General features: G+C 41.0%; 1 protein-coding gene and 1 pseudogene across 5 annotated transcripts in view; one reads left to right on the forward strand and one right to left on the reverse strand.

The window, feature by feature from the left end:
* Nucleotides 1-14: 14 nt before the first annotated feature.
* On the forward strand, nucleotides 15-5,055 carry LOC149103322 (uncharacterized; annotated as a pseudogene).
* LOC110057625 (uncharacterized) overlaps nucleotides 4,964-14,444 on the reverse strand; it is a 22,776-nt gene continuing 13,295 nt past the window's right edge. For 2 of the 5 annotated variants that reach the window (XM_089273902.1, XM_089273904.1), the window contains 16 exons: nucleotides 14,194-14,284; nucleotides 13,478-13,729; nucleotides 13,002-13,078; nucleotides 12,503-12,613; nucleotides 12,103-12,217; nucleotides 10,820-11,927; nucleotides 10,303-10,368; nucleotides 10,044-10,116; nucleotides 9,882-9,921; nucleotides 9,610-9,768; nucleotides 8,315-8,407; nucleotides 7,746-7,837; nucleotides 7,263-7,419; nucleotides 6,207-7,137; nucleotides 5,926-6,039; nucleotides 4,964-5,423 (listed from right to left, as the gene is read on the reverse strand). In XM_089273902.1, coding sequence (XP_089130028.1) covers nucleotides 5,338-5,423; nucleotides 5,926-6,039; nucleotides 6,207-7,137; nucleotides 7,263-7,419; nucleotides 7,746-7,837; nucleotides 8,315-8,407; nucleotides 9,610-9,768; nucleotides 9,882-9,921; nucleotides 10,044-10,116; nucleotides 10,303-10,368; nucleotides 10,820-11,927; nucleotides 12,103-12,217; nucleotides 12,503-12,613; nucleotides 13,002-13,078; nucleotides 13,478-13,729; nucleotides 14,194-14,284 — 3,565 coding nt within the window. In that variant the 3' untranslated portion in view covers nucleotides 4,964-5,337. Of the gene's footprint in view, nucleotides 6,040-6,206; nucleotides 7,138-7,262; nucleotides 7,420-7,745; nucleotides 7,838-8,314; nucleotides 8,408-9,609; nucleotides 9,769-9,881; nucleotides 9,922-10,043; nucleotides 10,117-10,302; nucleotides 10,369-10,819; nucleotides 11,928-12,102; nucleotides 12,218-12,502; nucleotides 12,614-13,001; nucleotides 13,079-13,477; nucleotides 13,730-14,193; nucleotides 14,285-14,444 lie in introns of all 5 variants that reach the window. The other 3 variants (XM_089273903.1, XM_089273905.1, XM_089273906.1) reach the window with 3 other exon arrangements.

The following is a 14,444-nucleotide window of genomic DNA, read 5'->3' on the forward strand; positions in this document are numbered from 1 at the left end:
GGGGGGGGGGGGGGGCGATATTTTTCAACTCGCCAGCACACGCATTTGTAGTCATATTCAACAGCACGTTTAGCAGGAACATAGCTAAGGGTGGTGGAGCTTTGTTTGCTCATAGTAAGAACGGAAGCCTCAGTCTAAACATCACGAATGTTAATTTCACTGAATGTGCCTCAGAATGGAATGTGGCCGGATGTGCTATTTTGGTTGTAGTCAATATCGCAAAACTTACCTTCAGGGAAATCAGAATGCATAACTGCTTTGGCCTGTACGGTAAATGCGACGTTATCATGCTTATGTTATTTAATGGCGAAGTAATCATCAAGGATTCTTCGTTGAAAAACAACACCCAATCTATAACTGGCGCTCTGACGGCAACAAATACAGGTGGCCTTGTCAACGTCACTATTTCTGGCTGCAAATTTCTTCACAACTTCGTGCAAAGCAACGTTGTTAAATGTTTCTCTCTTTATCCAACAGCGGGGACATTAACCATGGTGAAAAGTGTTATATCTGGTCAAGAAAAATGTGGCAATACGTCTGATGCGATATTTGCATCTTCGGAATTCCATATTAATCTGACAAACATTGTAATAACTTCACATCATTACGCACTCTTTATAAACGGCTCGATGCCAGCTGCATATTCTGAAGTCTACCCTTTAAACGTATCAATCTATAACTGCACCTTCCTCGAAAATTTCCGTGACATGGTGGTAAATTCATCCGATCCAAGTCATGTGGAATTAGCAATTAAGAACACCATCTTCAGCAGCAGACAGATCATACCCGAATCATGTGGTCTTCTTATCTATTTACAGTCGAAAATACCCACATTTTCGAATGCTGTCATAGAACTGGATAACGTAACATTTGATTCGAAACCATGCAATATGATAAATTTGCTATTTCGAGGTCTAAAGTCGTTACACGTAAAAAGATCTTCGTTTCTGAATAGTGTCTGTTTGGACCGATTCGGTTGGACTGATAATAGTCCCTACAGTGTTTCCGATATATCAGCGGGCGCTATATCAGTCGTCTCAATTTCTGATAAAACGCTGAGTCCAAGATGCGCTAAACCTGGATCAAAGAGAGACACTCACCCGATTTGGCAATATGAAGCTCACGTGAAATTTGGAGATACCATATTCGAGGGCAACGGAGGGTTAATCACTGGTGCTGTATGCATACGTAATGCCTACACTACTTTTGAGAGATGCAATTTTCGAAATAATTTTGCTAAGGAGAATTCCGGACATGTTTATTCTGCATATGGAACTGGGCAAGTGGATTTCAAAGGTTGCATATTCTCTTCAAAAAAAAGTAAACATGGCAATGAGCAATATAACACTTCACAAATCGACGTTCTTGAGGTCGGAAAGCGGGGGACCTATAAGTCTGAAAAATACAACTATGGTGTCATTTGCTGCCCAAAGGAATTCCTATCCAGTTCTAGACATTTCCAATGGAGGCTACGTATACATGGACAATAGTTCGACCATTCAGTGTCCTATCGGAAGCCAGCTTTTGTTGGATAATACGACACATTTTGTATATACAGAACAAAACAACAGCGTTTGCATAATAAATGTAACCGTTCTGAAGTACTCTTGCCAACTGTGTTCTCAGGGCTTTTACAGTATTCAAAAAGGAGTATCATATGGCTTGATTGTAAACGACACAGTAACTTGTCTACAATGTCCTTTTGGTGCCAGTTGTATTCAAAGGAACATAGATGCTAAACCAAACTTTTGGGGTTATCCAATATCCAGCGACCTACCATCCCTGAGATTCATTGCTTGCCCAGAACATTACTGCCAAAAATCAACTTCAGAGATAGGTTACAACAATTGTCAGGGAAACAGAAGTGGCACTCCGTGTGGTAAATGCACTCTAGGCTACAGTGAAAGTCTCTTTTCAACAGAGTGCCGTATGAATGAGGAATGCAATAACTATTGGTTTTGGATTTTGATGATTTTGTTAACAACTGGACTGGCTCTCTACCTACTGTTGAAACCTCCAATCCTGGTTTTTCTTGGGAATCAGATATTACGGCTTAGAGGAAAAGAAGAAAATCATCAAGATGACTTGGGCCGAAGCGATCAAAACTCAGACAGCGGCTACATCAAAATTACATTTTATTTCTACCAAGCTGCCGAAATACTGATGGTTGGTTCTATTGAAAGCCTTCTTGAAAAAATGCCGATTATTCGTACAGTGATAGCAGCTTTTAATTTTCAAGTTCGCACCATTAACAAAGGAATTGGTTGCCCTTTTGTAGGACTGACGGCTGTTACAAAACAATTTTTTCTTTCAGGTACAGTTTTCGTCACAATGGCTGATGTTCTTTTCTATTATGTCCATTCTCTCATCAACATGTTAAGGCGAAAACAAAAGCCAGCCCTTATCCATTACATGGCCGTTGTCATGGAAGTATTGTTGCTAGGTTACGAACGGTTGGCACAGACGTCGCTAAAGCTAATGAACTGTGTCTCTATTGAATCCCAAAAGCGGCTATTCATTGATGCAAATGTTCCATGTATGCAATGGTGGCAGTACTTTCTTTTCGCTTATATTGTTGTTTTTGTGGTTCCCTTCGTCATTGTTCTCTACTGCGGATCCTCCAAACTTTACAAGGCTTCTATTAATGCAGGTGAATTCCTAGCTGCTTGCATGCTTCCATTACCATTCCTCGTCATCTGGTTTTTTAAGAAGATACTGAAGCTCAAAGGGCAAGAAACCACCACGGCGCAGTGTGAATAAAGATGTCCTTGAAGTACTCCATGGTCCTTTTCGACCGCCAAGCAATGAAGATAAGGGAACACTACACTGGGAGAGTGTGTTAATTGGTCGAAGACTAACTCTCCTCACGTGCCAATCGTTCGTAACATGTCCGATGTCGCGAATGGTTTCTATGGCTGCAGCATGTTTACTGATGACCATTCATCATGTTATGAAGAATCCATATCGTGAACCCATGGCCAACAAAGCTGAAACGCTGTCTCTGACGACTTTAACTATGATTGCCATTATAAATCTGACAAAAGCGACCCTCCTCGCATTTGGTATCACTACTGACGGGCCTTACCGATCTTTCCTGGAAATCCTGGAATGGTTTGAAGTGATTAGCTTGGCCTTTGTCCCTGCGTTAGTGACCGTTTTAGTTATCTTCGCGATTCTGTCTCAGTTGGCTCGGTTGGTGGTGTTTTTGATCGAGCAATTGTTTCAGCTTCGTAACTCGGAATGGGCCATGGAGCAACGGAGACCACTTTTGAATATTGGTGTGTAGAACAGTGATGTCAAATTTTAAACACAAAACTACCGCTATAAAAGGGCTGAAGACAGAACCTAGCTATCCTCCCGTCTTGTTTTTACACAACTATCAAGGCGAAACAACTAAGAAACCACTGCTCTTTTCCTACAATCAATTGTTAATCACTCCTAAAAACAACTATTTCAGTTTTTCCTTACTATCCTATTAGAACAGTTGCATCTCATTTTTTTACTTTGGCTTGCTTTCGTTAGATTTCGAGGTATATTTAGATTGCAGGATGCTTAACTTCATAATGTACCAGTGACACGAGAGAATAAACTTGCATTTCTGATCCAAAAGGTTTAGAAAATTAATGTAGGTATTGGAACTTTACAAACTGAAAGAAATACATATGTTCTGAGTGCATATAGCACATAACTATGAAACACACAGTAGTTTAGCGTTGATTGTTGTCCTTCAGAAGCATGGCTTATCTAGTGTTCTTGTTCGAGCGAGGTCTTAAATTGCTATATTTAGTGAAGTCGTTACATCACACCTCATCACCCGTCTTATTATATATAGTTCAACAGCGGAATATTCTCTATCCCTGATGATGCCATCCCACTTCTGACACCATGTTATAGTCCTCAAGGCCAGCAACGTTTATTAAGCTTTAATCTGAGAGAGTACAAGATGGCTGACTCACATGGTTCCACTACAAGGATCAAATAGTCTCGCAAGGCCCGATGGCTTACAGATGAGCGAAAACGGAGAACAGACTTCCCTAAATACAGTAGTTTAAAGCCTCACCAGAAAGAACATTAGCTTAGTGTGCAGATTAACAGTGTCATATGTCTACAGTGGCCCACAACTGTCACGGCAAAAGCAATAACCTCACGGCGAAAGTAGAAGACTCACGGCAAAAGAAATAACTTCACGGCAAAAAGAATAACCTCACGGCAAAAAGAAATAACCTCACGGCAAAAAGTATAACCTCACGGCAAAAAGTATAACCTCACGGCAAAAAGAATAACCTCACGGCAAAAAGAAATAACCTCACGGCAAAAAGTATAACCTCACGGCAAAAAGAATAACCTCACGGCAAAAGAAATAACTTCACGGCAAAAGTAAAAGACTCACGGCAAATAGATACAGGACAAAAAAACTCACGGTGAGGTTGCCGTGAGGTTATTTCCTTTACCGTGAGTCTTTTTGTTTTGCCGTGGTTATTCTTTTTGCCGTGAGACTTTTACTTTTGCCGCGAGTCTTCTTGTTTTGCCGTGAGGTTATTCTTTTTGCCGTGAAGTTATTTTTGTCGTGAGGTTATTCTTTTTGCCGTGACAGTTGTAGGCCACCGTATATGTCAGTTACTGGAGACTTTTACGGAAGGGTGTTTTCAAGAAAAATTAGATATCAAGAGAATATTAAGCTATTCCTACGTCGCAGTGGAAATAGAAAGTTTAAAATTGTGAAGAGTGTGAACCAGCCGATTAAATCTAAGGGAATATTTTAAAGGTGTCAGTCAGTCGTTTGTGTGCTTTTGACAGTCCTATTATCTCAACTACAAATGATTTTAGTGACCTTATATGACCACCAGGTGACACATAGGATTGAGACAATTATTGATGGAAAACAGGGCAAAAGAAAGACCTTGATAGAGGCATCAAGGATAACAAGGAGGGAAGTATAAATGGCAATATATCCGCATACATCTTTTTTTTATAATAACGGCATTCAGGGTTTTATTCACTCTTCTCTCTGGAAATTTTATAATTGTTAAATAAATATGCAACGAACAGTCAAAACCGAGTGACAAGTTCCATGTCTTTTACCTACGTCGCAGTTTTAAAAACAGCAAAACATGCAATTTATGTCGTCCTCTCGTATGGGGAAGAACAATTGTAAAATTTGAAAACAGAGGGGATCATAGCATTCGAGCAAGCTCTGTTAAAGGAGGGGTGGAGTGGAGGGGTAGGAGCTCGAGTATGGGCTGGGGGGTAGGAGCTCCCTCACTCCACCGTTACTCCAATAGACCTTCCTCGCAGGCTTATGGCATCACCAAAGTCCCAACGTTCATGTTGTAGTATTCATGACAGCAATGCATGTATGTTGTCCTCATTTTTGCGGCACTTTTTGATCCTTCTGTCTTGTTCTTTCAACAAGTTTTCGATTTCTAGGGAAAAAAACATGAAATGTCAATGCCATCATACATAGGGTGCATGGAAGCAGATACAAAAAAGAAAGCCAAATAATAACAACAACCAAAATAAGACAAGCACAAAAAATTAAAAATTTAACTGGTGGAATACTAACAAAAAGAGCACATTGTTTTTTTTTTTCAATAAATTTAGATTATGGAAGAGGTTTTTTTGAAACTCATTTATAATTCATCAAGTCTAAACCAAGGAACATCTCGTGCTCGCCCTTATGCGTCTTGCATATTCCATCAATTTGTTATAAAACTTGTTCTTCGCCACGGCCTAATTTTCCCATAAATGAATGCCTTCTCCTAGCTTGTTATCTTCGAATTTTCCCATAAATGCATGGTGATGTAACCCTATGAACAGAGAACAATATCCCTATCTGATTATTGCATGGGACAGAACCATTCTCAACCTCATGGTGTATATTAAGAGTTGAACATGAAAGTGTGGCTATGTACAAGGCATGCATACCTCTGTTTTTCTTGGTGAGTTGCTGTCCAGTTTGTGCAAGAGAATGCAAGATCATCTCTGCGCGTCTGTAAGCTGGTTCGTTTGCTGATGGATTTGTCTTTATGGGCGCTGATACTGGAACGAAAGGTACATTGTCAAGAATTTAAACGTCAGCAAAAACTACAAAACAGGAGAAAAGAATTACGAATAAAAGAAACGAAAAAAGATCAAAAAAAAAAAAAAGAAAAAAAAAAATAGACGGGTAAGGAAGGGTGGAGTGATGTAGGCAAACAGACTATTACCGGCTCCAAAAGCTCTCTCATTTAGATCTAGTTTCCTTGAAGTCAGGTCTTCTTGTTTTCTGTGACCGTATGAATCCCGCGCAGAATTCGTATCGCTACCTCGTTTTGTGACTTTCATATTCTGGGGAACTGGGCGCGAGTGTTTCTTTGATGAAGACACAGTGTCAGACATTTGACTTGAACTCGGTTGACTACTGGTTACCGAGGAAGCATTTGACGTCGGATTCCAAGAACGAGCCGTGTTCAAGACTTCCCGTAAAATTACAGTGTCTGCAGTAGACGTTGACTGGTCGATTAAAAGCGACGTGACATCAGAGTTATCGCTTTGAATCGATAAAGACAGTGGTGAAGGTGGCCTGTGAAATATTTGTGAATGTTCACTAAGTACGTCGCTGCTGGCAGCACTGTCTTTCTTCGGAGATGAACTGTGCAGCGGAAGAGCAAAGTCATTAACATCCTCGCTGACGTCGTCGAGTTCGTAACTGGTGCTTAATCTCGAATTTAAATCTGTTGACGAAGCGGCTTCTCTGTCAAATTCACGTTTGTAGTCACTAGAAACAACAGGTTTAGGGCGCAGGATTCGCTCGTTTTGGCCTTTATTTCGATGCTTTCTCTCAGACCGTTCATCGCCTTGTCTTTTGCCTTTAGTCATTGGATCACAATTTTCCTTTCCAGGGTCGACCTCAGAAGCGATGTTTCTCCGACCCTTTGTCCTAGATTCCGGTTCTTCAGGGTGTACAGGACCATCATCCAACAGTGCTCGCTCAGTAGGAGGCCCGTGGGACGCAAACGCAGTAGTCGGAGTCTTGCCAGGGGTCCCATTTTGAGAGACATGAGCTTGAAAACTTGTGATCAGGCTTCGTACTTCATGTAATAACGTCTTCAGGTCCTCTGTAACTTCGTCGTTCTTTCTTGAAGAAGCTTCACTTGCCTGTAGATTTAAAACGCAGATAAGAATTTACAGGCACAAAACGATTTACTACAAATCTTTATTCACTAAACGCATAGTCCCGCCAATAGCCACGACAGAAACTAACCCAGCAACAGAATCCTTACCTCCCTGGACTGTCCACCTTGCGTTACCTGCCCAGTCTCCAACTCCGCCACTTCGGGCTGTGAGCCTTGGGAAAGAGGTAGAAGCGACTGTGGCAAAGCGCTCTTTTGAGGGAACATAACATTACTGAAATTCGCTTGAGTCGCCATCGGAGGCCATCTAGAGGTAACAAATAAATAACACAAGATAGATCAAGAACAGAAGTTATTGGGAAATCGCATTTTTTTCTCCAGATTGTTCTAACGGTGGAAACGTTGCCCACGCGAAATCCACGTGACGATTACACCCTGAATAATAATAAGTATTATTAATAATATTGTTTAAATTATTTTTTGGCACCCTCCAGCAGTTTGCATCTTTCAGAGTATTGCGTGACGAGAACTGTTGTGCAATGATCCAAACAACGTTTGGCTATTGCAGTCGGCAATGAATTAAAACTAGACTTCACTTCCTGGTCACAGAACAAATACGTGCAAGATCCATACCTAAATCCAGTGTTCAGTTTTGTCAAAAGCTCAACCAGCGATGCAGCTTCTGGCCTGAGTGAAAGAGGAGCCTTTGAAGTCCGCTCAAGTTCCTTGAATAACAAACCAATCAATGATTTCAATTACATGCTGTAAAGTGTGTTTCGATATAAAAGCTCCCAGATCCCATTTTACCAATCTCGTTCCCAAGGCCGCGTTCTTTTTAATTAGGACCAACAAATTGAAACCCCTGGGAGAAATCGGAAGATGAGCCATCATTAGACACAGCGGTTACTCTCAGTACGCGTCTTTAGAAGCCGTTATTTGACTTGAACGAAAATCGGTTGAAAATCAACCGGAACCAGGATTTTCTGGTTTTGGCTTTTTATTAGCACAGAGCGTCGTGCGTTCGGTCTCCGCTGACCGAAAACGCGCGAGCTCTGGGAACGAGATTGCCATTTATCCCGCATGCAACGCTAGGTAACGTGAAATCTGAATCCAGCTTACACTGGCTAAAATTACAGGTACTGTAGAATTCTATTAGAATACTGAAGAAATTGCTTCGGTCCAATTCGCACTTCGTGGCGTACCTTAACTTCGAGCGAGTGCTTCAGTTTTAGCCTGGCCATTTCTTGTTCCATCTTCTCGATCACACCTTGCGAGTCGGCGTGTTTGAGAGCAGCCTTCGAAAAGAAAGACGTATATTATATAAAGAAGTCTATATTTCCAAACGACTTTGGAAATATAAAGTTTTACTTGACTTCTTCAAAATGTCAATTTTCCCTAACTCAAAATGAAATTCCCTGACTTTTCCCTGTCCTTGAAGAAATTTTCTTCCCCTGACCATTTCACAACCTTATGATATGCGATTGAATGAGCGATGTTGCTATCCATTACTCATTATCCATTTTTTTGAAAGGTAGAAGACAGTGGAACTTGTCGGAACCGAACTCCCTTAGTTCTAGAATGTGTTCGCTTATGGCAGGTTAAATATACAATCAAACCTGTATTAAACGGACCCCCTTGGGACCCTCACTAGTGTCCGCTTAATACAGGCTGTCCCCTCTAAGCAGGTTCTAATATATTGTGCAATAATAATTAATTATTAATCCTTTTGTAACTCAGTGTAACACAGTGTAAGATCAAAGACTTCTCATAGCACAATGTCCAGTCAGTCAATGAATCAATCTGGAATAATCCATTTAGCTTAAAAAATATCGCTGAACCATGTTAAAGGAGTCTGAGCTGAGCTTTCAGAAGTAGAAGCTCTTGAAGTGTCCGCTTATTGCAGGTTTTGTGCAACGAAATGGCTTGATATTGGTGTCCGCTAAATGCAGGTTTATTTCACGGTGAATGTAGGAAGAAAAGTTTGGGACTCAAGCTGGTGTCCACTTAATAGAGGGTGTTCGCTTAATGTGGGGTCCGCTTAATACAAGTTTCGCTGTATCTATTCTTCTATGTAGCTGGGACCGTGGGAGGGGCGTTGGCCTCATGGTTAGCACGCTCCACTCCGGATTGAGCGCTCTGGGTTCGAGCTCTGGCAGGGGATATTTTGTTGTGTTGTGTTCTTTAGGAAGACACTCTATTCTGACGTGCACAAATCGGTCCTGGCGAATTAAATGCTGGGGATAGCCCTGAGATGGACTAGCGTCCCATCCAGGGGTGGGGGGGGGGGGGGGAGAGAAAAAATACTCCTAGTCGCTTCATGCTACTGAAACCGCAGTTAAGTGCCGGCCTGATGTGCCGCTTGGCTCGTCTGCAGACTTTTTGGCAGGGAACATCACTAATTGTCTATTTATGGAAGGCGTCCATCTACAGGAATTCAGAAGTAATTATAAATTACGAACATGGGTGTCCATAGCCATTCATTCGTTTATTATCGCACCTTTTCAAGCGCTTGCTCCATGTGGTTAATCTGCTTTTTGTATTCATCATTCTGTTCTCGGATCGTTCGCAGCTCGAACTCCAGCTGGTCTCGCTCAACCGTCAGTTGTTTAACCGTTCCCGACAATTCGCTGCTTCTCCTCTCGTAATAGCGTGCGTCCTAAAGCAACAGAGAAACCAGTGAGAGAACTAAAAGTTGAGTTATCGCCCAACGGGAGAGCATATCATTTATGGCATCCACCGGTACCAGTCTTCAATAAAATTGTTTCCTACCTTGGAAGCTGTATTTAGGCTTTCTGTCAACCAATGGATTCTTTAAAAAAGATAATAACACGACATTTTTTGCAAGCAATCAAGCGTGTGACAGAATAACGTACATGTAAAATAACACTCGTAAGTCTGGCTGATAATATGATTACATCAATGGCAACTTACTTGTTTTGTAAGGCGTCCAATTCTCCACGCTTCGCGGTCACTTCCTGTTGCATGGCTCCAGCCACTCGAACAGCTGCAATGTAAGTACAATATTATAAGAGTCTTTAGCTTTAGGCAAATGTCATAGTCTAAAAAGTGCCGATATTGCTGCAAAGTTGGCTATAGCAAACAATACTATAATGATAATGAGTTGTTCTACATGAAGCCCAAAGAGAGAGCGCCCAGTAATATTAAGCTGCGACTTATGCAGATGACATACCTTTGCCACTCATGTCGCCCTTTGTCTTCAGTAATTTTCGCGTCAAAGCTAAATCTTGTTCCGAACCTTGTAAACCAAAGGAGAAATACATTTGCAGAAAGGCAGTGAAATGTTGACATACAGAATTTTCTCCAAATCCAGGAAATGCCAATGAAAGTAAATGTGCAAACAACAACAACATCGAAAAAAGATATCACAGGAGATAAACCAGGAAGCAAAAACGGAAGACCGCGAATAGTTCTTACTTTTCTTTTAAAGATCCTCGGGAAGGAAGCGATAGAGCAAGCAGAGAAAAGGACAACTTCCCCTTGTTACTCTCTCTTTTGATTTTTACTCAATGACAAGTATACGAAATAAAATATCTAAAGCTCCTACCAGTCAAATGTAAAGAGACTAGGATTATGACTCGAGAATATTGAGTTTGTTTAAGAATGATGTATTTTATCTCTGGCTGCCTGTAGGTACCATAATGCTGGTGACGGCAAGGGTATTTGAGAAAGTATTACTGATTATATACCTTTTAGTCGAGAAAGCAATTTAGTGATCTCTTTCTCGCGTTCTCCGTGTTTTCCTTCAACCAGAGAACTCAACGAGCCATTCTCGTCCTTCAACTTCGTCACCTCAATTTGCCGCAGCTTTAGCTCCGCCATGATGTTACTTCGTTCCTCCATCATGGCGTCTAATTCTTCTTGTTTGATTTGTAAACTGTTTGACACGGAGTTTTTCTCTTCTTCCAACTCCTTGACTCGCTTATCCTTGGCTCTCAATTTCTTGGCCAATATTTCGCGATGACTTTTCATTTCCTCCACCTCGCCGATTCTTTCTTCCAACGTTCGTATTAACTGTTCTCTCTCCCGTTGAAGCGAATCACCCGTTTGGCTATTCCTCTCCAGAATTTCTGCCAGATTAGTCTCCTGCGCTTGAAAGTTCGCTATTGTCCTCTCCCTTTCATTGAGTTGAGTCTGAAGTTTTTCAACACAATTTTCAGCCTCTAGCAAGCCTTTTGATTTTAATTCTAAGGAATTTGTTAATTCTTCGACTTGCCTGTGCAAATTGGAAACACCGCTGCGTGTTTTCTCAAGTTCCTCAGCTAAACGAATTTTCTCTTCTCTTACAACATTCATTTCTTTAGTTCTCAGTTCTAAATCGTTCTTCAGTTTGACGTTTTCCTCTTGTTCTTTGGCTAATTCGAGTCTTTTATTTTCTAAATCCGCTGTCAAGGTTGAAATATTTTGATTTGACTTAGTAAGCTCGTTTAAAATGCCATCGAGCCGAGCGTTTGCTCTCTCTCTTTCCTGATTAAGCGCCTTTTCCACTTCAATTTCCCTCAGTCGCGCACTCTCTTCGCGTATGTCTTTCACTAACATTTCCTTCTCTGCGACACTGGCTCTTAAATTGTTCGCTTCTTCGCTGCACTTTTCCTGAAGAATAGTCAACTCTTTGCTTAGTTCTTCGTTCTTTTTCTCTGCTACTTGTCGATGTTTTTCCACTGCAATGAGTTTGTCGTTCAGCGCAATAACGTTTGCTTGTTCCTGTGAAACTCGAGCGAGTAAGTTTTGTTTCTCGTCTTTTACGACTTGAAGTTCGGCTGTCAATTCACGAACAGAAAGTTCCAGTTCTTTGGACTAAACGAAAAATAAAAGAACCACTATAATTCTGGCAAGGATTAAAGTTAAAATATAGTATCATGCTGGATTGAAAGCGTCTGAATAATCCAGCAACAGACAAGTATACAAATATGCCAGTTATCTGTTTTCATGTGACTGAAACCGCTGAGAAACAAGATAAAAGGGTACCCACCTTAGTTTGAAATTGCTCCGTGGTTTCGTTGCTTGATTTTTTGGACTTTTCAAGCTCTAGCTCAAGCCATTTCACTTTGTCTTCCATAGCGGACACTTCTGTTTGGTGTTGTTCTCTGAGTAATAACACATTAGAAATGATAGCAAAAATGAAAGAAGGAAAGGTCGACAGGGCATCAAGTATTTCCCACCGGCGCGTAGTCGCGGAAAATAGCGGTTGGTTAACATTGTGGGACACGATAACGAAAGCACTTTAATTTCTGCAGTGAGTAATCGTGTCTGTATGTACAATATAGTCTACACCTAGGCAAGGTGAATTTTAATGTAAAAAAAATATATATTAATTTAGTTATAAGCACTGAGCGAATAACAATGTGTGAGTCGACAGAAACGCCACGGACCTGAGTTTGTCTGTTTCTTGTTGTAAAGTCTCCAGCTCTTTTTTAACAAGCGTTATCTTGTTAGCTGAAGATTCTAACGCTTGGCCATGCTCCTCCTCCAACTTTGAGATCCTAAAGTTAGTAGTAGAAAAATCAATGAGAAGGTATATGTCTTAACTTAAAATTCAATTCCACATTAAATTACACTCGGATCACCTTTATGAAAAAAAATGTCCGTAAAGAGTGATTGCCCCGGTGATAAAAGTTCTGAAAGGAACTGTTAATTCTATTCAGAACTAAATATAAATGTACCTTACCCTATTGTTACTCCTGGATTCAGATCATAAACCAATAAATTTGGTATCTGAATACTATATAGCCTACCCGACAATTTTCTTTCGTTTTTTAACTCCTTCCTCCTGTTTTCTTTTTGTCTTTTTTAGCACCCTCTAGGTCCACCCCTCAATTATTTTCACTTGTCTTATCCGTTTCAGATCAAATGAATGGAACATTCTCTTACTTCGCCTTGAATTCTCTCTGCATTTCGTCTTGTTTCTTATCCGTTTGTTCTCTACTGCTCTTGAGCCCTGCCTCAACCTGCCACAAGCACAAAATATTGAAGGTAAAATGCCAAATTGAAAGATTGTTTCAGACTGATATGGAAGTCTTTTAAGCTGTCATGGGCAAATCTAAACTATGAAAGGAGGTCCTTATTATTTGAAAGCGAGTAGCCTTTTGTCTCCGTGTCAAAACGAGTCTTCGTGCGAAACTATTCTTACCCCTAAAGGTTCATTTCCAGGCAAATCAAACTCATTTCCATCTGACAGGTTTTGCACGAGGACTAGTTTTAAAACAGGCACAAGCGAACTCGGAAATCGCCTATTGTTCAGATTCTTTGCTCATGTTAGCTTCCTTGATGAACACATACATGCCATGTAATATCTAGGTGTATACAATCAGTGTAAGTTACAAAACATTACGCAACCAGCTCTTTACCCCATCCAACTTTGACTGTAGTGTCTTCTTCTCGTTATCATCCTCAAAAAGACACTTTTGGAGGATTTCAATAAGCGCGTCACCGATCTGAGTCACAGAAACATTGCTCTCCAGTGCACTAGTTACTAAGCCTGAACGAAATCTTCTCTTTTCCTCCTCGAGTGATATGCGCTTTATTTTGTCAAAGAAAGACTTGTGACCAGCTAAGTCTTTTTCGAGTTCGCTCACACTGGATTCCATGGAATTTAAGTCCTGAAATAAAGCAAGAAAAAGTTCATTTTATTGAAGGTTATGTACAGTGTATAGCATTTCAGCGTTCGGCTCACCTTTGAGTCACGCACGTGAGCGGCGAAGAGCAAAGCGATCCGGCGGGAAGGAGTCTGGTGAAGAGGCGTCTCGCGGCTTCGCGCTAAGGGCTACGCCGCGCGCGCTTGTACTCCAACGTGAGCCTCCTCCCAGGCTATTCGAGTGAGCCAGCATGTGAACGCACGTGAAAATCACTTTTAACTGATCTTGCGAAGAATGAGTGGCACACTCGTACTCTATGAATCAAGTCCCCAACGACGAAACAGTCATTAAAAACGCACCTACACGTACATGACTGATGTTTCTTAACAGGACTTGCAAAAACCCGCCTCATAACAAAATGCAGGTCTCAGAAGAAACGAGACTGTCAATTTTCATTGAGCAATAAAGTTTACCACTGCTGAACACACCTTGTCCTTTGCATCTATGATCTGTTGTTGTTTTCTCAGTCCAGCTTCCAGTTGATGAATTAACTGTAATTGACCCGCGGCTTCGTTTTCTCTGAACAATAGATACATTTCATAAAAGCAACAAAGGAGGTTAAATGTATTACTTTTAACAAAAGACTAATTTACTGAATTATATGTAGATTCCTTTCGATCTTTCAAGCCCGGCCTTTATCATAAAGGCCGGGCTTGAAAGTCGTGTCATGCCTCAGCAG

This window comes from Orbicella faveolata, unplaced genomic scaffold (assembly GCF_042242905.1).
Source record: "Orbicella faveolata isolate gen_17 unplaced genomic scaffold, um_ofav_v1 contig_35, whole genome shotgun sequence".
NCBI lineage: Eukaryota > Metazoa > Cnidaria > Anthozoa > Scleractinia > Merulinidae > Orbicella > Orbicella faveolata.